General features: G+C 40.9%; 1 protein-coding gene across 3 annotated transcripts in view; it reads left to right on the top strand.

Annotated features, from left to right (window-relative positions):
* The window catches only part of phykpl (5-phosphohydroxy-L-lysine phospho-lyase), a 45,447-nt gene that overhangs the window by 827 nt on the left and 21,315 nt on the right, over positions 1-23,305 (top strand). For all 3 annotated transcript variants that reach the window (XR_006025601.1, XM_042073544.1, XM_042073543.1), the window contains exons 3-7: positions 6,030-6,189; positions 22,569-22,643; positions 22,730-22,817; positions 22,899-23,015; positions 23,118-23,200. Coding sequence is in view for 2 of the 3 variants with exons in the window: in XM_042073544.1 (XP_041929478.1) it covers positions 6,030-6,189; positions 22,569-22,643; positions 22,730-22,817; positions 22,899-23,015; positions 23,118-23,200 (523 nt within the window). In the remaining variant the exon portion in view is untranslated. The remainder of the gene's footprint in view (positions 1-6,029; positions 6,190-22,568; positions 22,644-22,729; positions 22,818-22,898; positions 23,016-23,117; positions 23,201-23,305) is intronic.

Below are 23,305 nucleotides of genomic sequence, written 5' to 3'. Positions count from 1 at the left end.
CCAAAAGTTCTTAAAAAACCAGGGAGAAGGGACAATAATGCCAGAAGTTATCAGAGGAAGGGGGGCGCTTGTGGTTGAACTTGGTACTTCGTCTCCCTCACTCAACTCATATGGATCTGCGCTGCCAATAATCCGTAATTTCTCGAAATATCGCGCCTTTTCTTGTGGTCCAAGTCCTGCCCCATATGCCTTTGCATCTTAGACGCATTTTGATGAGCTTTTCTGTTGTTTAGACACGGCTACAATCACGTAAGATATCCAAAGTGCATAATACTCCATTGTACTTCATTCACTGAGTATCAATATGGCCGCGCTGGGTTACCATAGTTACCGGCCAGAACGTGACGTCGGTGCAAACCCCTAATAGAGCTGCACAGTCCCGCCCACAGCCGATGCCGGAAGTAAAAATTCAATGCAATTTCTCCATTGACAATAGCGGTATAAGCCATAAAAACTTAACTGCAAGTGGTAGACTTAAAACCAGCTACGGCTGTACTAAGCGATTGTATGCTCATATAGACGCCAAGAGTTAGGGCACTAACCTTGTTTTGAGATAAATGCCTTTTATTCGCGATCTCTTGGATAAGTACTTCATTACCCACAATCCTGAACAATCCCACAATTCCACAGTGATGCCTCTGATTGGTGGAAAGGCCGTTATGGTCATAGTTTGAAACTCTCAGCGAAAATTATTGACAAAGATGGCGGAGTATTTTACTGAAAATCTTAATATGATTAAAAACTTTCTTGACGAATATTGGTACTTGTATCAACAAGGATTGTGGTTTATACATCACACGAAATTAGTCAGGGCCAATACACTATCAAATAGACCACTGTAAATGTTAGTTCAAACACTCAAACTTTTCAGGTAGCCGACAGGCTAACCTTTAGCATTTCCGAGATTGTATGTCATTACATAATGCAGCTAACATTAGCCTACATGCTGCAACACAGGTATGAAATATATTATGTTTTAGTCAGTGTCCAAAGGGGTGAAAGCCACTTTAAATGGGGTCACATTATTGACTGTAGTCTGTCCGAGTCAGCTTGTGGGTTTTGTCAGGGCCAGCATGAGGGACAAGACCTACAAAGTTGTGGTGAGTTAAGCAGGGAGGTTGGTAACGTTAATGCTGCTAGTTAACATTAGCTAGGCTACTGTAGCCTTCATACTGTATGATTCATATCAATCATTAACCTAGGAATACTTCTTCGTGCATTTAATGAACATTTTGTGTAATAATTCACGGCAAATTAATAAACTGAATATGGTGGTCCAAGAGCAGACCATGCACCGGTCCATGCATCAGCCCGACTGAGCAGTGATGACAGCATAGGATGACAGTCAGGTATGACACACCATGTTGCTAACGTTAACGTTAACCGCTTTCACACACACACGATATAAAATACACGATGATAAATATAAAATTCAATATCAAAACACTATTATTTACACGATTACTCCTGAAATAACTGCTATTAACTGCACATTCACTATATAAAAATCACTGTTTGGAGGAAAGGGTTTGCGTGCTGTCGCCGGTTGGAAATGGTTTCAATGGCAAAATAAATCGCGCTGATTTTGCCTATATTATTCAGTGAGACGCGGTGGTTTATGGGATGAGTAGTTCCTTCGCTCGGAATGAAAATATGTACAGTCTTGTACCTTTGACTTTTTTTGGATTCTCTCTTCGTTTTTTCACTCGAAATGATATGTTGTATGCTTATGAGTTATGCCGTAGCTGGTTAGCCTAAGACATGCTGTAAAACTCTTTAGATACGAATTGTTCCAAACGTCAATGGGACAAATGAATGGGAATCTTACATCCTGCACCTAACCGCATTTTGGCTGTGGGCGGGACTGTGCAGCTCTATAGTCGCGCTGCCTCCCCTCTTCAGTCATGTGTGGGCGTTTCGTTTAAAATGTCAGCAGCTCATAGTCAATTTGTTTTAACTTGTCTTAAGTGTTTTTCCACAAATGGACCACAATTTTAGGCATGTACTTAACAGTATACAACACATTAATAGCTACAAACTATGCAAGCCATTTCGAAATCTTGTTTTATTTAAGGGTAAGGCTATATTTGCATCCCTGGTACAGTTAACAGTGCTATTAGTACCCTGGTGCAATTAGAAGTGAATTCTATTCGTACCCCGGTGCACACAGCAATGTGTTCTATTAATACCCCATCTGGTACAAATATCAATGTATGCTATTTGCACCCCTGTGCATTTACTCTGACATATTGATCACACAATGTAATAAAAAAAAAAACGAGCAACATGTTTATGTTGCTTAACCTGACTCTCGCCAGATGAATTTCGCTCCGCCTAGCTCCACTCACATCCATCTGGGATTGCTTCCATTGAGAGTGATTTCGGCACCAGATTTTATGGTAGAGCCGAAGAGGGTAGAGACGCAGGGGGGGGAGTTTCATAGATGTGACGTATCCAAATCATATGCATGGATTTTTGATAAGGCAGCCTTCTGAAACACCTCTCCAATGGATCGATCCCAGATGGATGAGTGGAGCTAGACAGAACGAAATTCATCTGGCGAGAGTCAGGTTATTTGTTGCTACATCACAGGGTGTGAATAGCTCAGCTGTGTAATAGACACTCTGAATAAGTGTATGCTGTTTGCATCAATGTATAGTTAGAAGTGGATGCTATTTGTACCCTGGTGTAATGTAATGTATGCTATTTACACCCTGGTGCGTGAACTAGCTAATTGTTGCAGTTTTCCGTTTGAGAACCGATTTCTTGTTCAAATCGCGCACCTTCTCGCCAGAGACGTTGGTACATGTGCGCACTCACTCTGCCAAAAGGTATCATGCGGGGATCGAACCCCGGTCTCCCATGTACTAAACCATGTCTGTGACCACTGCACTAACTACTTCCACAGAAGAGTCTTTGCAGGTAAACTTATAGTTTATAGGCCTGAGCATCATATTCACGAAATTTCTGTTAACTAACAAACTTATGGTTGTATGTGTTCACTAAACGAAGATTATGAAAATAAAACACAACTTTTCAATCTAAAACTTAATTTGAACAGATATTAGTGCCGAAACCTTTCAGAATTCTTCACTTTCTGCTGACGAAAAAAAGAATGTCCACCATGTTTTTTGTGCATGTAAGCAACGTCTTTTTGTTGTTTTGTCACAGCTGTGTGGCCAAGACTATTTGTACCAGGGGTGTAAATAGACACTGCGTTTATTTAAATTACTCAATGCAATCTCAAATCCTCACCAGAGGGGGAGTTGTGTAGTGAAAATTGCGAGCCCAAATCCGGCGAAAACCCAGAAACAGCGAAGGAATAACCAGACCTGCATAGTGCTTCTTTAAGTGTTTCTCACAAATGGACCACCAATATAGGCATGTACTTAACAGTATACAGCACATTAATATCCTATACAAACTATGCAAGCCATTTCGAAATCTTGTTTTATTTAAAATACTCAATGCAATCTCAAATCCTCACCAGAAAAAACAATATACATTTCTCTAAATCCTTTGTTCGTTTGTTTTATGGACTAGGTGGTCGTGGAATAGATCGTTAAAACATTAATTTGTCTTGTAAGCAGAACCAAAGTTTCACAGGCACCGTTGTGGTAGAACATAGGAATACAACCTCGTGCTTGGATAGTCGCGCCGCGTCAGAGCCCGTCTACGGAGAGCCTTGGAACTTCCTATTATAGGTTTGTTTATAAACAGGGTTGGAATTATAGCGCAAGCCTTTGAAGATCTCCATATGGATAAAACTTAGGCTACAACCAGGTAAGGAGTTTAGCACATATTCAGAAATATTTTTGATAAGAAATTATTTATAGGCATAGGTTAGGCCTACAGTAAGTCTGTAGGCTATGGGATGGATAGCCCATCTGAATGTTTTTGGATGCCGCCTGTTATTTATTATTTTTGGGCATAGCTACGGTATAGGCTAAATCAAGGGGAAATAATGAGTACGTCTATTCTAAGGTAAAGTCCACAAAAATAGACTTGATAGGCCCGCCAAACACTGCCAGAACTTTAAGAACGAACGATATTTTGCGTTCCGAACCGGTTCAGGACCGATATGTTGGTGGCGGAACGCATGCAAGAACGAAAACGTTAAACATAGGCCTACCTGAACCGTTCGGAACGGAACGTTTGAAAAATAATTTCGTTTTCAAGCCCTGGACAGAACTCATAATAGTCCTTAATAGTACGGCAGTCAACAACATAACAGTAGCCTAGCCCTACAGTATGTGTGGCTCCTTTAAGTGAACCTGACGTCAGTGAATTGCGAGTGAGTGGCTAGAGAGTTTGAATCGTTTTCATTTAGGACTAAACGCTCATAAACGGCTCAGCTTGGAATAAGCTACAGTATAGCGACCAAATCAGAGTTTGTGAGGGAAACTTAGGTTTAGGTTCAACTGCGGGTAACTGAATAAAGCTGCAACTCCTCAGACTGTGTCTTATGTCCGTCTACTCTGTTGCGCACAACCTGCTGCAGCAGAAATGAAAGGCGTTAGCCCCGAAGGTTTTAATAACTTATTATGATGACCTGTCTGGAACTGAAGCACGAATGGTTAGCATATTTCTAGGAAATATAACAAAACCCAAGCTAAAGTAATGCAAATATAATACTAAAATACAACTTACACCTAGGCCTACTTATGTACTCGTCCCACTAACAAGTTTGTTTACTTGTTTCCCCGACCAGCGCGGTAAAGTGCAAACACACCAGCACAAGACGGCTCTAGATAGGGCTGAGCTCTGCTCTGTTAAGGTTAAATGGCGGATTATTCACGAGAGGATTTTGAGATGCACAGATTCCCAAATGAACGCCACAGATTTTGTTAGAGTGGTGAAATACATTCACACCGCTGACATTATATTGAGGAAAAAAGTATAGCCAACCAAGCTCAAGTAGGCTAGCTCGGTGTAGCCAGACGGACCTCACGTAGGCAAATTATCGGCCAGAATTCTGTTATCGGACCGATAATAATATTTTCATTTTTTCACTTATCGGCTAATAATATATCGGCCGCCGATATATCGTGCATCCCTACTACTATCGCGGCAGTCTACAATCAATGCAGTCTGTAATTAAAACGTTATTGTCAACTCAAGGAAGTGTTATGTTATACAGGTTTAATGCACTCGCTAGCCTAGCAGGTTTTATTTATGCACATTTGGACAATGCTAGCACTCGCTAGCCAAGCTAAGTTCATGCCATGAAGCTAAAATTAGTTGATAACGGCTGTCATGTTATGGACGAAACCTAATAGCTGTTAGCCAATCAGAGTCAAACAGCTTAGCTCGTTGAATATTAATGAGAACTGGCGCAAATCGAGCCGAGTCTTCATGCAGGCTGTCAATACCACGCTAGAAAGGCTTAAAAAAAGGTAACCAAGGCATTTTTTCCACAAAAAATGTTAGAGTCCATGGTAGAACTTCAGACATTACAACAACGTAATGAAATACGTGTGGCAGGGCATCTTTAAACTATGTGTCTATCAACATTGATTAAATTATCTGTATATCAACAACTTTTAAACTATCTACATTCAACTTTTAAACTGTCTACTTGTAAACTATCAACCTGCATTAAACTATTCAACCACCATGTCTATCCTATCAATAACTTAGTAACCATCTCTGCATTATCTGTTTTAACTATACATGATCTTTTACATAACAATTTTTGCATTTTCATGCACTGGTAATTCCTTGGAATTGCCTTTCTAGTTAATTGAATACAACCTGGCTCAACCCACTTATTGCGTTTGATCACACCTTCCACTGGCAATTCTCTGGCAATTCTCTCATGCAATACTATGCATGCTCTACCATTTTTGCCAGTGATACATCGCCGAAAAACTTAGGGCCAAAGACTGGGAAGACGCATCCTCAAACAATAAAACTAATTTAAATAATGCTTCACATTTTGTCTGTTTAAATTTCTTCTTTAAGTCTCAAAATTATAGTTCCTATGAATTTATGGTGTGTTTATGTTGTGGTGTTTTCATTTTGAACAGTGGGACATTGCCATCCTGTTGTCACTCAAGCTGCCACATCTCAAATGGAGCTTCTGAACACTAACACCCGCTTCCTGCATGATAACATAGTCACCTATGCAGCCCGCCTTTCTGCCACCTTGCCTGATAAGATTTGTGTCTTTTACTTTGTCAACTCCGGGTAAGTGAACTACTAGCAGGTGTGCACCTCCAGCCAAAATGTTTTGCACTTACAATACAAATGAGTCATTCCGTGTCAAATCAGACAAAATCCAGGAAAATTGTTGCAGCACCGACTCTGATTTTTCTCAAAGTTTGTCTACACAATGTTCAACGCTATTGTTTTTATAGTCTTTTTGCCCTTGATTGTTTACACTCTCTAAAAAGCCTTGGAGGTCTTGTTTGGACATTCATAACTTAAAAAGTATTATTCCTACGGTACATGTCCATTATTAGACGCCTAGCCCTCTCCCCTGTCGCCACTTGTGGGCGTGTATAGGCTAAAGTGTATGGTGTAACGTTTTATTTTATATAATTACACAATGCCAGCTACGTAGGCTACTAAAGTGGAGGTAGCCTACTTCAGACGTAATACTGTTAACATCTGTTATTGAAACACTCACAAATATCACTGACATGTTCCTCCAAAGCACCTTCTGTCTAACCTGACTCTCGCCAGATGAATTTCGTTCCGCTTAGCTCCGCCTAGCTTCACTCACATCCATCTGGGACCTCTTCCATTGAGAGTGATTTCTGCAACCGACTTTATGGTACAGCCAATCAGGACGCAGGGCGGGAGTTTCATAGATGTGACAGCGTAGAAGCGACTGTGAGACTGTTATCAGCGTCACGGGTTGGCTTCGATGTGAGTGGTTGAAGTAGCACGTCAATAGATGACGGACAAGGGGCTTATTCAATCATATGCAAGCATTTTTTGATTAGGCCCAGCCTTCTGAAGCAACACTCCAATGGATTGGTCCCAGATGAGTGGAGCTAGGCGGAACGAAATTCATCTGGCGAGAGTCAGGTTACCTTCTGTCTTGGTCGCCAACAAGGTCTTTTTGATAGGGTGCAGAGAGAGGGAGAGAACTTGTTTACCGAAGATGTACTTTCATTGGCTAACCGCCTCGCGCAAACCGCTCTCATTTGCATAAAGTTCAGCAGAGCCCAACTTTTTGACGCAACGCTCTTTTCGAATGGCCGCGGAGCCTTCCCAAGGTGCATTGCGGAAGCGTAAACCACTCCTTGCTGCTATTCATAGGAAATCAATGGGCCATGTGCGGCGCGGTGGGCTTTGACATGATAATGGACATAAGCCGCTAGCCTGACCAAACTTTGTAGAATGGAAGACAAACATCAGTACGATTCAATCATTAAAAGTTTGTACCAGAGTCTCATTGGTTTTATAGAAGTCCCTAGTTCAGAAAGAACATGCAAAAAAGTGATATCGAGGGTCTCAAAATTCGTTTATTGTGACACCTGCCATCAATCAGTCTTTTTTCTAGAAATATAATCCTTTGTTAATGTTGTCCCAAAATGTGAAGTCTCCAAAGCAAAAGGCCATGACAATAATAAGGATAAAACAAGGCGTGTTTATTTTTGTGTAATTTTCATGCAACTGAAATTGTATGTGCAGTAGCTAGTAGGACCATAAAAATCTATGTGGAAATATCTAAGTATATGGACATTTAGTGTGTAAAGTACCAATATTGCACCAAGTCCCATTCACAGAATAAATGCATGTAGTTACAGGTGACAGGAGATTTGCACAGATATATTTCACAGGCCTTGGTTTTAGGACCCATTGATGATATAGGCAAGGTTTTACGAGATTTATAGGCTTGGTGTTTATAGGCAATTGGTGTTAGGGGAACGCTGGCGACTACGCAGCATTTTTTGCCTTATGTGTTTGTCTAGTGTGTGCTGATTATTGGGGGCCAAGCTGCGAAGGCACCCAGTGTGTTTCTACGTTTTCCTATTATTATTATTCCGTCATGGAAGTCTATGGCAGCCCATAGAACCGTCTGGTAAAAAGTTGTAAAATTTGGCACACAAATTAGGCACAGTCCTATGATTAATTTCACCAAGTTTCAAGTCGGCACCTCGAGCACTCTAGCGCCACCAACAGGCCAAAGTTGGACGTGCGTTCATGCAAGTAACTTTTGACCCGTTGGCCCGATTGTCAAATATGAGGTATCGTTGGAATCCTTAGACCAAGCCGAGTTCAACCCTATGACGTCATTTTCCGCCACGATGGATTTTCCGCCATATTGGATTTAATCAAAAACACCTAAAAGTTTTCACAGGTCACAAAGTTTGTCCGATTGACACCAAACTTGACACACATAATCTTCGGTCCAAGCCTCAAAAAAGTTATCCCTTTTTGTCTTCAAACCTAAAACCGTTCGCCCGTAACAGCCAATCAAAATTGGCGGCGAAGCCACCAAACAGGAAGTGAAGGGATATCTCAGCAATGCTTACACGTATCAAAACCAAACTTGTTACATGGGCTCAGTACCCAATTAGGAAGACTCTCAAGAAATTTGGTAAATTTTGACCACTGTGTATAATCACAGGAAGTAGGCTCATATCTTAGCAATGCTTACACATATCTAAACCAAACTTGGTACATGGACTTGAGACCCCATCCTGAGGATGCACAATACATTTGGAGTCTTTTGACCACTAGGGGGCAGCTATAATCACAGGAAGTAGGCTCATATCTCAGCAATGCTTTCATATATGGAAACCAAACTTGGTATATGGTCTTGGGACCAAATCGTGAGGAAACACAATACATTTGGTGCACAATATAATAATAATACACAATACATCTTCAACCACATAATAATACACAATACATCTTCAACCACTACGGGGGCGCTAGGGATACAGGAAATTAGCTCATATCTCAGTAACGCCTTTGCGTATCAAAACCAAACTTGGTACATGGACTCGGGACCCGATCCTGAGGACGCACAATGCATTTGGTGTACTTTGACCACTAGGGGCGCTATAATCAGTTAGATTTTCTCGTATTGACACCAAACTTGGTACGTTGATTCGTGAACACATCCTAAGGACATCTGACCGCTAGGGGCGGTATGATTAGCACTTTCACCTATCGCAACCAAACTTAGTATGTGGACTTGGGACTACATCCTGAGGATGCACAATTAATTTGGTGTGCTTTGACCACTAGGGGCGCTATATTTATTAACACTTTCACCGATTTAAACCAAACTTGGTATGTGGTCTTTGGAGTACATCTTAAGGACACACAATAAATTCGGTGACCTTTGAATCCAGTCCAATCCAATCCAATCAACTCCAATCCAATCTAACACAACACAGTCAAGTCCAGTCCAATCCAATCCAATCCCAACTCCTGCTCAACTGTTTATCTGCTTGGCCCCCTCATTGCTGCTTGCAGCTATATTTATTATTATTATTTTTTACTGTGTTTACTCTGTAAAGCGACCTTGGATGCTTTGAAAGGCGCTATGTAACAAATAAAATGTATTATTGGGGGCCAAGCAGCGAAGCTGCGTGGCAACCCCTAGTGATTCTACCTTTTCTTATTATTATTATTATTACACATCTTTCCGCTGCCATTGAAGTCTATGGCAGCCCATAGAACCGTACAGTAAAAAGTTGTGAAATTTGGCACATTCATTCCATACCTTCCCATATTCCATTTCACAAATTTTCAAGTCTGAACCCCAGGCAGTCTAGCGCCACCAATGTCTCAAAGTTGGCGTTGCATCCATGCACTTAACTTTTCAAACGTATGTCCAATTTTGAACATCCATATACAGTTGGAACCCCTGGACTGACCTGAGTTCACTGACTCCTATTACATTACTTTCCGCCATATTGGACCTCCGCCATATTGGATTTCATCAAAAACTCTTAAAAGTTTTCATAGGTCACAAACTTCATCCAATTTTCACGAAACTTGGCACAGATGATCTTCAGACCATGCCTCATAATTGCATTGCCTTTGACACCCATACTCACAACTGGTCGCCAGTCACGACCAATCAAAATTGGCGGCGAAGCCGCCAAACAGGAAGTGAACTCAGATCTCGGCAAGGCTTTCACATATCAAAACCAAACTCAGTACATGGACTCAGGACCCAATTAGGAGGAGGCTCAATAAATTTCATGACTTTTGACCTACAGGTGGCGCTATAATTAACAAAACTACGTTTTGGCCTCTATGGGGTGATGTGTTTGAAATTAAAACATATTAGTGATCTCTGTTAATACTTTGGGAGGTCCTTAGGCTGACACATATCAACTTTTGACATTAACATAATTGATTGGACCGCCATATTGGATTTCATCAAAAACACTTAAAAGTTTTCACAGGTCACAAACTTCATCCAATTTTCACGAAACTTGACACAGATGATCTTCAGACCATGTCTCATAATTACATTGCCTTTGACACCCATACTCAAAGCTGGTCGCCAGTCACGACCAATCAAAATTGGCGGCGAAGCCGCCAAACAGGAAGTGAACTCAGATCTCGGCAAGGCTTTCACATATCAAAACCAAACTCACTACGTGGGCTCAGGACCCAATTAAGAGGAGGCTCAATAAATTTCATGACTTTTGACCTACAGGTGGCGCTATAATTAACAAAACTACGTTTTGGCCTGTATGGGGTGATGTGTTTGAAATTAAAACATATTAGTGATCTCTATCAATACTTTGGGAGGTCCTTAGGCTGTCACATCTCAACTTTTGACATTAACATAATTGATTGGACCGCCATATTGGATTTCATCAAAAACCTTAAAAAGTTTTCACAGGTCACAAATTTCATCCAATTTTCACGAAACTTGCCACAGATGATCTTCAGACCAACCGTCACAAACACATTGCTTTTTGGACCTTTATTCAAAACAAGTCAGCCGTGACGACCAATCGAAATTGGCGGCGAAGCCTCCAAACAGGAAGTGAAATGTTATCTCCGCCAAGCTTTCACGTATCAAAACCAAACTCGGTACATGGGCTCAGGACCCAATTAGGAGAATGCTCAATAAATTTGGTGACTTTTGACCACTATGGGGGCGCTATAATCACAGGAAGTAGGCTCATATCTCAGCAACACTTTCACATATCAAAACCAAACTTGGTATATGGACTTGGAACCCCTCCCTGAGGACACACAATCAATTTGGTGACCTTCGACCACTAGGGGGGCGCTAGAGTTACAGGAAGTTAGCTTCTATCTCAGCAACGCTTTCACATATCAAAACCAAACTTGGTTCATAGACTTGAGACCCCATCCTGAGGACACACAAAACATTTAGTGTACTTTGACGACCACTAGGGGCGCTATAATTAGCAATACTTTCTCGCATCAACCTCAAACTTAGTACGTGGACTAGTGGTCACAACCTGAGGACGCACAATAAATTTGGTGACTTTTGACCACTAGGGGTGCTATAATTAGCAAGACTTTCTCATATCAACACCAAACTTGGGACGTGGACTCATGAACACATCCTGAATAGCTACAATACATTTGGTGTCTTTTGACCACTAGGGAAAACTATGACTTGAATTAGGCTCATATCTTACTAACGCTTTCATGGATTGAAACCAAACTTTGTACATGGACTCAAGACCCAATCCCAATCCAATTCAATCCAATCCAATCAACAATCACATGAAGTAGGCTCATATCTCAACAATCCAAATCCAATCCCAATCCAATTCAATCCAGTCCAATTCAATCCCATACAATCAACAATCACATGAAGTAGGCTCATACCTCAGCAATCCCAATCCAGTCCAATCAAATCTAATCCAATCCAGTCCAATCCAGTCCAATCCAATCCAATCCAGTCCAGTACAATCCAATCTAGTCCAGTCCAGTCCAATTCAATCCAATCCAATCAAAAATCACTTGAAGTAGGCTCATATCTCAGCAATGCCAATCCAATCCAGTCCATTCCAATCCAATCCAGTCCTGTCCTATTCAGTCCAGTCCAATCCCAATCCAATCCAGTCCAGTCCAATTCAATCCAATCCAGTCCAGTACAATCCAATCCAGTCCAGTACAATCCAATCCAGTCCAGTCCAATTCAATCCAATCCAATCAACAATCACATGAAGTAGGCTCATATCTCAGCAATCCCAATCCAATCCAATCCAGTCCAGTCCAGTCCAGTCCATTCCAATCCGATCCAATCCAATCCAATCCAATCCAATCCTGTCCAATTCTGTCCAGTCCAATCCCAATCCAATCCAGTCCAATTCAATCCAATCCAATCAACAATCACATGAAGTAGGTTCATATTTCAGCAATCCCAATCCAGTCCAATCAAATCTAATCCAGTCCAGTCCAATCCAGTCCAATCCAATCCAATCCAGTCCAGTCCAGTCCAGTACAATCCAGTCCAGTCCAGTCCAATTCAATCCAATCCAATCAACAATCACATGAAGTAGTCTCATATCTCAGCAATCCCAATCCAGTCCAATCAAATCCAATCCAGTCCAGTCCAATCCAATGCAGTCCAATTAAATCCAATCCAATCAACAATCACATGAAGTAGGCTCATATCTCTGCAATCCCAATCCCAATCCAGTCCAGTCCAATCCAATCCAATTCAATCCAATCCAATCAACAATCACATGAAGTAGGCTCATATCTCAGCAATCCAAATCCAATCCAATCCAGTACATTCCATTCCAATCCAATCCTGTCCAATTCAGTCCAGTCCAATCCCAATCCAATCCAGTCCAATTCAATCCAATCCAATCAACAATCACATCAAGTAGGCTCATATCTCAGCAATCCCAATCCAATCCAATCCAGTCCATTCCAATCCAATCCAGTCCAGTCCTGTCCAATTCAGTCCAGTCCAATCCCAATCCAATCCAGTCCAATTCAATCCAATCCAATCAACAATCACATCAAGTAGGCTCATATCTCAGCAATCCCAATCCAATCCAATCCAGTCCATTCCAATCCAATCCAGTCCAGTCCTGTCCAATTCAGTCCAGTCCAATCCCAATCCAATCCAGTCCAATTCAATCCAATCCAATCAACAATCACATCAAGTAGGCTCATATCTCAGCAATCCCAATCCAATCCAATCCAGTCCATTCCAATCCAATCCAGTCCAGTCCTGTCCAATTCAGTCCAGTCCAATCCCAATCCAATCCAGTCCAATTCAATCCAATCCAATCAACAATCACATCAAGTAGGCTCATATCTCAGCAATCCCAATCCAGTCCAATCAAATCCAATCCAGTCCAATCCAATCCAGTCCAATTAAATCCAATCCAATCCAATCAACAATCACATGAAGTAGGCTCATATCTCTGCAATCCCAATCCAGTCCAATCCAATCCAATCCAGTCCAGTCCAGTCCAGTCCAATCCAATCCAATCCAGTCCAGTCCAGTCCAGTCCAGTCCAGCCTTGTCTAGTCTAGCTTAGTCTAGTCCAGTCCAATCCCAACTTCTGCTCATTTGCTTGGCCCCCACATTGCTGCTTGCAGCTATATTTATTATTATTACACATCTTTCCGCTGCCATTGAAGTCTATGGCAGCCCATAGAACCGTACAGTAAAAAGTTGTGAAATTTGGCACATTCATTCCATACCTTCCCATATTCCATTTCACAAATTTTCAAGTCTGAACCCCAGGCAGTCTAGCGCCACCAATGTCTCAAAGTTGGCGTTGCATCCATGCACTTAACTTTTCAACCGTATGTCCAATTTTGAACATCCATATACAGTTGGAACCCCTGGACCGGCCTGAGTTCACTGACTCCTATTACATAACTTTCCGCCATATTGGACCTCCGCCATATTGGATTTCATCAAAAACTCTTAAAAGTTTTCATAGGTCACAAACTTCATCCAATTTTCACGAAACTTGGCACAGATGATCTTCAGACCATGCCTCATAATTGCATTGCCTTTGACACCCATACTCACAACTGGTCGCCAATCACGACCAATCAAAATTGGCGGCAAAGCCGCCAAACAGGAAGTGAACTCAGATCTCGGCAAGGCTTTCACATATCAAAACCAAACTCAGTACATGGACTCAGGACCCAATTAGGAGGAGGCTCAATAAATTTCATGACTTTTGACCTACAGGTGGCGCTATAATTAACAAAACTACGTTTTGGCCTCTATGGGGTGATGTGTTTGAAATTAAAACATATTAGTGATCTCTGTTAATACTTTGGGAGGTCCTTAGGCTGACACATATCAACTTTTGACATTAACATAATTGATTGGACCGCCATATTGGATTTCATCAAAAACACTTAAAAGTTTTCACAGGTCACAAACTTCATCCAATTTTCACGAAACTTGACACAGATGATCTTCAGACCATGTCTCATAATTGCATTGCCTTTGACACCCATACTCAAAACTGGTCGCCAGTCACGACCAATCAAAATTGGCGGCGAAGCCACCAAACAGGAAGTGAACTCAGATCTCGCCAAGGCTTTCACATATCAAAACCAAACTCAGTACATGGACTCAGGACCCAATTAGGAGGAGGCTCAATAAATTTCATGACTTTTGACCTACAGGTGGCGCTATAATTAACAAAACTACGTTTTGGCCTCTATGGGGTGATGTGTTTGAAATTAAAACATATTAGTGATCTCTGTTAATACTTTGGGAGGTCCTTAGGCTGACACATATCAACTTTTGACATTAACATAATTGATTGGACCGCCATATTGGATTTCATCAAAAACCTTAAAAAGTTTTCACAGGTCACAAATTTCATCCAATTTTCACGAAACTTGGCACAGATGATCTTCAGACCAACTGTCACAAACACATTGCTTTTTGGACCTTTATTCAAAACAAGTCAGCCGTGACGACCAATCGAAATTGGCGGCGAAGCCTCCAAACAGGAAGTGACATGTTATCTCCGCCAAGCTTTCACATATCAAAACCAAACTCGGTACATGGGCTCAGGACCCAATTAGGAGAATGCTCAATACATTTGGTGACTTTTGACCACTATGGGGGCGCTATAATCACAGGAAGTAGGCTCATATCTCAGCAACACTTTCACATATCAAAACCAAACTTGGTATATGGACTTGGAACCCCTCCCTGAGGACACACAATCAATTTGGTGACCTTCGACCACTAGGGGGGCGCTAGAGTTACAGGAAGTTAGCTTCTATCTCAGCAACGCTTTCACATATCAAAACCAAACTTGGTTCATAGACTTGGGACCCCATCCTGAGGACACACAAAACATTTAGTGTACTTTGACGACCACTAGGGGCGCTATAATTAGCAATACTTTCTCGCATCAACCTCAAACTTAGTACGTGGACTAGTGGTCACAACCTGAGGACGCACAATAAATTTGGTGACTTTTGACCACTAGGGGTGCTATAATTAGCAAGACTTTCTCGTATCAACACCAAACTTGGGACGTGGACTCATGAACACATCCTGAATAGCTACAATACATTTGGTGTCTTTTGACCACTAGGGAAAACTATGACTTGAATTAGGCTCATATCTTACTAACGCTTTCATGGATTGAAACCAAACTTTGTACATGGACTCAAGACCCAATCCCAATCCAATTCAATCCAATCCAATCAACAATCACATAAAGTAGGCTCATATCTCAACAATCCAAATCCAATCCCAATTCAATCCAATCCAGTCCAATTCAATCCCATACTATCAACAATCACATGAAGTAGGCTCATACCTCAGCAATCCCAATCCAGTCCAATCAAATCTAATCCAGTCCAGTCCAATCCAGTCCAATCCAATCCAATCCAATCCAGTCCAGTACAATTCAATCTAGTCCAGTCCAGTCCAATTCAATCCAATCCAATCAACAATCTCTTGAAGTAGGCTCATATCTCAGCAATGCCAATCCAATCCAGTCCATTCCAATCCAATCCAGTCCTGTCCTATTCAGTCCAGTCCAATCCCAATCCAATCCAGTCCAGTCCAATTCAATCCAATCCAGTCCAGTACAATCCAATCCAGTCCAGTCCAATTCAATCCAATCCAATCAACAATCACATGAAGTAGGCTCATATCTCAGCAATCCCAATCCAATCCAATCCAGTCCAGTCCAGTCCATTCCAATCCGATCCAATCCAATCCAATCCAATCCTGTCCAATTCTGTCCAGTCCAATCCAGTCCAATTCAATCCAATCCAATCAACAATCACATGAAGTAGGTTCATATTTCAGCAATCCCAATCCAGTCCAATCAAATCTAATCCAGTCCAGTCCAATCCAGTCCAATCCAATCCAATCCAATCCAGTCCAGTCCAGTCCAGTACAATCCAGTCCAGTCCAGTCCAATTCAATCCAATCCAATCAACAATCACATGAAGTAGTCTCATATCTCAGCAATCCCAATCCAGTCCAATCAAATCCAATCCAGTCCAGTCCAATCCAATGCAGTCCAATTAAATCCAATCCAATCAACAATCACATGAAGTAGGCTCATATCTCTGCAATCCCAATCCCAATCCAGTCCAGTCCAATCCAATCCAATTCAATCCAATCCAATCAACAATCACATGAAGTAGGCTCATATCTCAGCAATCCAAATCCAATCCAATCCAGTCCATTCCATTCCAATCCAATCCTGTCCAATTAAGTCCAGTCCAATCCCAATCCAATCCAGTCCAATTCAATCCAATCCAATCAACAATCACATCAAGTAGGCTCATATCTCAGCAATCCCAATCCAATCCAATCCAGTCCATTCCAATCCAATCCAATCCAGTCCAGTCCTGTCCAATTCAGTCCAGTCCAATCCCAATCCAATCCAATCCAGTCCAATTCAATCCAATCCAATCAACAATCACATGAAGTAGTCTCATATCTCAGCAATCCCAATCCAGTCCAATCAAATCCAATCCAGTCCAGTCCAATCCAATGCAGTCCAATTAAATCCAATCCAATCAACAATCACATGAAGTAGGCTCATATCTCAGCAATCCAAATCCAATCCAATCCAGTCCATTCCATTCCAATCCAATCCTGTCCAATTCAGTCCAGTCCAATCCCAATCCAATCCAGTCCAATTCAATCCAATCCAATCAACAATCACATCAAGTAGGCTCATATCTCAGCAATCCCAATCCAATCCAATCCAGTCCATTCCAATCCAATCCAGTCCAGTCCTGTCCAATTCAGTCCAGTCCAATCCCAATCCAATCCAATCCAGTCCAATTCAATCCAATCCAATCAACAATCACATGAAGTAGTCTCATATCTCAGCAATCCCAATCCAGTCCAATCAAATCCAATCCAGTCCAGTCCAATCCAATGCAGTCCAATTAAATCCAATCCAATCAACAATCACATGAAGTAGGCTCATATCTCAGCAATCCAAATCCAATCCAATCCAGTCCATTCCATTCCAATCCAATCCTGTCCAATTCAGTCCAGTCCAATCCCAATCCAATCCAGTCCAATTCAATCCAATCCAATCAACAATCACATCAAGTAGGCTCATATCTCAGCAATCCCAATCCAATCCAATCCAGTCCATTCCAATCCAATCCAGTCCAGTCCTGTCCAATTCAGTCCAGTCCAATCCCAATCCAATCCAATCCAGTCCAATTCAATCCAATCCAATCAACAATCACATCAAGTAGGCTCATATCTCAGCAATCCCAATCCAGTCCAGTCCAATCCAATCCAGTCCAATTAAATCCAATCCAATCCAATCAACAATCACATGAAGTAGGCTCATATCTCTGCAATCCCAATCCCAATCCAGTCCAATCCAATCCAGTCCAGTCCAGTCCAGTCCAGTCCAATCCAATCCAATCCAGTCCAGTCCAGTCCAGCCTTGTCTAGTCTAGCTTAGTCTAGTCCAGTCCAATCCCAACTTCTGCTTATTTGCTTGGCCCCCACATTGCTGCTTGCAGCTATATTTATTATTATTATTATTATTATTATTATCTAGCTAACAAATTACAACGGCTGTTCAAACGAGGGTAAGCAAACAAACGTCTTTATTGTCATTGTTAATATTCCACATCTGGCAGAAAGGAGACATCATCACAACAAACTGTGCAACCAGGAACTGTCATTTTAATGTCCTTGTGACCAAGCTAACCAACATAAAATTGGCTAAATTGTGTAGCTGAATAACTGTTAATGTGTTACGTTAACATACCGGACACCTATTCAGCCTGTTGTTCTGTGTGCTATTGTGTAGTTGAATAACTGACTTTCCAGATTAAATGTCTGTTCTTGGTCTTGGATTTTGTGAAATAAATTTGTAAATAAATGTGACTTATAGTCCAGTGCGACATATTTCTTTCCTCTTCATGACACATTTTTGACTGATGTGACTTACTCCGGAGCGACTTATAGTCCGGAAAATACGGTATATTGTTATTTATTCTATACATTGTGGTGTCTGTTTCAAAAACTGACCAGATGAACCTGCCTTGCAAAGTGCACAGTGCCACAAAGCATAACATTTCTGGACTTACAATGTGCAAATTAAGCTCAAATTAAAATAAATAAACAAATGAATGCAAACAATACATATTTCAGTTCTTAACAAGCATAAAGAACTTGTTTTATGTAAACAACAAAAGAGTACCGTATTTTCCTATGCCTGAAACACACATGCATACCTAAATCCTCAAGTTATGGCTGGGATTCTATTTACAGCCAGGCCTCAGATTCGGACAAATAAAGGCCGGTAATAATTGCCTACATTGTTTCAATTTAATTCATAAAAGAGCTCTTGTTAATATTTTATATTGTTGGTTGGTTTAATATTGTTGCCAATGAAAAGTCGTTGTCCTACACCATGGGTCTCCAACACGCCGCTCTCAAGCTACCACCGCCCCCTTCTGAGCTTGCCAGAGGCTGAAGCAGTAGCCTTTTAGGCAAGTCCCTCCACTCGGCGGTCATATTGCAACGATTTTTGGGTACTCATCGGGCATCCTATTCAGCAGAAATGCACGTGCGCAAGGCTTCACGACACCAATCTTGCTCCAGCGGCGAGTTCACAACACATGATTGGCACGATGTCTGCACAACACAGCACATAATTGGCTCAATGTAGTCACATCACTCCACATGATTGGCTCAATGTATACACATGTCGACGTTTTGCCGAGGAAGGGGTGGGATATGTGTACACAACGGCCATATTGGCGTTACAAACTAACCCCATGCATTTCTATGGAGGATTTTTTGAGTAGTCTCCTCATTAGAAAGTCTCTGCCTACATTTAAACACAATTGTTGCTGTGAGGCATTCCAGCCTACGAATTTTATAAAAAAGTAAATCATGCATAATAAAAAAAAAAACTTGTTTAGGCTATCGTAGACCTATTTGGCTATTGCCTACGCAATAATGAATGAATGAAAGCGGATCGCATGAATGAATGAAAGCGGATCCCAACACTCTTTCAACTACATGAAACTTAATAGTGAACCATCAAATACCCCACAGGTTTCAGTGGCCATCAGTCCCAACATTTAGCAATATAATCAAACAGTCTAAACGTAAATTAAATCTTAAACCAAACCGAACATCATCTGCTTTTGATAGCCTATCAGTATGCCGCTCCAAACTAAACATATGTCTCATAATGAAACACACCATGTAAGAAATAAAGGCTTGCCTCAAATACAAGCCTACCCCAAATAAAGGTGCTGTGCTTTGCACAGCCTAAGTAACACTGTGCACAGCCTCAGCCATAATTTGAGGATTTACGATAGTCTGTCTCCTAAGCATTCCTCACCCGTTATCCAGACATGCATGAAAACATTTGAAAAAAAAAAACTCCAACAGTGCAATAATAATAAGGTCTAGAGACCAGCATAAATAATATGGACAAATAGGAGAGCAAAGTATAATGTAGACAAGGTAATATAAAAAACTATGTCAGTGCAAGAACAGGTTGAGGTAATAGGGTTACAGCCAGTTAGTATTATTGTAGCAGAAGCCATTGATCATGTGTGCTAATATAGCATGAAAAACAGTGTAGCAGGAAAACAGTATTAAAGACATTAGTAAAACAGTAGTAAAAAAGTAGTAAAGCAGTAGTGGGCAGTCAGTACTCAAACATGGAGAGGCAGACAGACTAAGCAGAGAAGTCTATCTCTCCTCTTCCCTTTAGTGAAGCATTGAACAGTTCAATGGCCCTGGGGACAAATGACTTTCTCAGTCTGTCTGTTGTATATAATAAAAATATAAAGCTAATGTATATATAAAGCTAATGTATAAGGCCGCTTGCACATAGAGAGTAACATGACTATAAAACCATTTACACAGCATAAGAATATTTACCTGGAACAAAGTATAACAGGGTGGAATTGTGGGTTCAGCAAATAGATCTCGGGACAACAATCTAAATAACATGTAAAGCAAGTGACAATAGCACGCTAGTTCACATGAAAATATGCTTTGTTGCAAATCTCTAAAACATGACTTTACAAGACACATAAATCATCAACTAAGCTCAAATGTTAACTGAAATCATTATAAGTACATTGCATGACAGAATACGAGACATACTTAGAATTACAAGAAAACATTGTTTATCCCAGACCTCCCAAATTGAGTTACCCAGTATCTCTTACTCTCCAGTCTGGGTAAACGCAACGCGAATCCCACTGTCACATTAAATCAACTTGCCCCTAGATGACGTAGTTGCATAACTTTTAATATAATTTAACTAGCAACTCTTTTTGCTCCGTTACACATATAGCTGGGAAGGAATATGTGAAAAATCATGAAGATTGGGCACTTCTGGACAAGTTTTTGATTTTTGGCAGGGTGTTAGGTATAGGCCTAAGGTTTTCAAAAATCCATGGATACAAGTTGGGGCGGCCCCCCTAGTGGCAGCTATCCATAAAATCCAAAATGGCCCCCGCCGAAAAGAGAAAAGGTTATATCTCAGCTTCCTTTAGTCTTAAATTGTTGTATAATGTATTTTCTCTACTTTGTTTGATACAAGGAATCCAATTTTGATATGTTGAGCTGTTTCAGTACATCAGTGAGGAACTTCAGAATACCACAGCTGGCAACATCTCGGGGGCCATTTTGGATTTTATGGATAACTGCCACTAGGGGGGCCACCCCAACTTGTATCCATGGATTTTTGAAAACCTTAGGCCTATACCTAACACCCTGCCAAAAATCAAAAACTTGTCCAGAAGTGCCCAATTTTCATGAATTGCATCCTAGCTAATAGGCTATTTTGAGAATGACTTTATCTTCTGCATTGTCCTAACCGTTAAAACGAGGCATATATGACAAGGCATTGCAATAATGTTTACAGACATACACTGTAAGGTGGGCTGCAAAGACTGCAAACTGTTACTATTGACTGACACACGCTCGCACACATTATTGAAATTATATGCTGGACGCTTTAGGCTATAGTCATTCTACATGGGTTTAGTTACTGATGTTATAATAAGACCAAACTTTAATAGTGGTTGTTGTAAACCGGGACGTCTGGTCACCCTATTCTGTGTGGTAGTTGAATAACTTGCCTTTCCAGATTAAATGTCCATACTGGCTAAGAAAGGCAGCCTCTAAAATAAGGGTAGCTTATTAGTAAAGCGTTGTTGAAAGTTTGCACGTTCTTTTAAACGCACATGTTTTTTTCTCTCTCGCTCTCTCGGAGGTAGCCTGCCAAGCATTTGCTCTGCTGCCAGCTTGTGCCTATATATTGCGCAAAATGCTTGATCGCATTACATTCTCCAAATTTTTAGCTAAATTTTCATCACATCATACCACATCAGCATTTTTTAATCTTTTGTAAATTGCTTTAGCGTCGGGCCCTCGTTGGCAGCCTTCGTTATCGCCCAGCTCTCCTCAGCTGGCAGCCATTCACTCCTTCTTCTGCATGTTTTTTTAAAACGCGGATCTTTTTCTCTCTCGTTCTTGGAGGTAGCCTCCCGAGAATTTACTCTGCTGCCGGCTTGTGCCTCCAAGTCACCCAAAATGTTTGATTGCATTGCAATCACCACATTTTTAGCTACATTTTCATGTACCACATCAGCATTTTTGTTTGGTGAATCTTTTGTAAATTGCTTTACAATTACCGTCGGGCCTTCATCGCCTGGCTTGCTTCAGCTTGCCACCATTCACTCCTTCGTCTTCATTAACCTTCCTGGTAGAATTCTCAATATTTTTGGCCTCTAGGCCTATGTGTCCAGTTACATAGTCTGTCTGTTCTTGGTCTTCGATTTTGTGAAATAAATTTCTAAATGCGACTTATAGTCCGGTGCGACTTAAATATGTTTTTTCCTCTTCATGACGCATTTTTTGACTGATGTGACTTATACTCCTGAGCGACTTATAGTCTGGAAAATACGGTACACAGAATGAGCAGCATGCATGTCAATGACTGTTGGGTCTGTTGGTTTTCTATGACTCAACACTTACTAGTAAATTATTTGGCATGTAGAAATATCACTTCTACCAAAAATTTTGATTAATGAGGTTAGTGATGTTGGACTGCTATTATTTTGAACACAACTGTAGCTTGTGTGTAACATGACATTACATCCTTTAACCTTAGCTCTGAAGCAAATGATCTTGCACTTCGACTTGCCCGACAATATACCCAGAATGAAGATGTAATTGTGCTTGAACAGTAAGAGCTTTTTTTTTATATCAAACATTTTGCAATGAAGTTCTTCAAAACTAAGATCAACAAACTGTTTTACCACTTCTCTTCAGTGCCTACCATGGTCACCTCACTTCGCTTATTGACATTAGCCCATACAAATTTCAAAAGCTGGGAGGCCAAAAAGAATGGGTGCATGTGGTACGTACCACTGTAACAGGTATTAAGAAAATATTCCCCAGAGTATCACTACTTCTGCTAAATGTGCATTGATTTATGCAGGCACCTCTTCCAGATACCTACAGGGGTATGTACAGGGAGAATCATCCAAACCCAGCTCAGGCTTATGCAGACTCTGTGAAAAGTTTGGTCGATCAAGTACAAGGCAAAGGCCGTAAAGTATGAACTCAAATATATTCCACATATTTATGACCAGCTATTTTTTTTTTTTTTTCTTTTTTTTTTTTCTTAACAAACTTGTTAACTTATTATTTTGAACAGATCGCTGCATTTTTTGCAGAGTCCTTGCCTAGTGTTGGAGGTCAGATCATTTTACCTCATGGATACTGCATAAAGGTGGCAGAGTGAGTATACATTTCCTTTGAAATGGGATGGGCCATCCTAGAGTTTAAAGGTCCAATATTTCTGAATCACCGCTGAGAAAAATAATGTCAGTATCATTCTGCAAG

This window comes from Alosa sapidissima, chromosome 20, assembly GCF_018492685.1.
Source record: "Alosa sapidissima isolate fAloSap1 chromosome 20, fAloSap1.pri, whole genome shotgun sequence".
Classification (NCBI taxonomy): Eukaryota; Metazoa; Chordata; class Actinopteri; order Clupeiformes; family Clupeidae; genus Alosa; species Alosa sapidissima.
The sequence above is the reverse complement of the archived record's forward strand: the minus strand, read 5'-3'. Positions and strand labels throughout refer to the sequence as shown.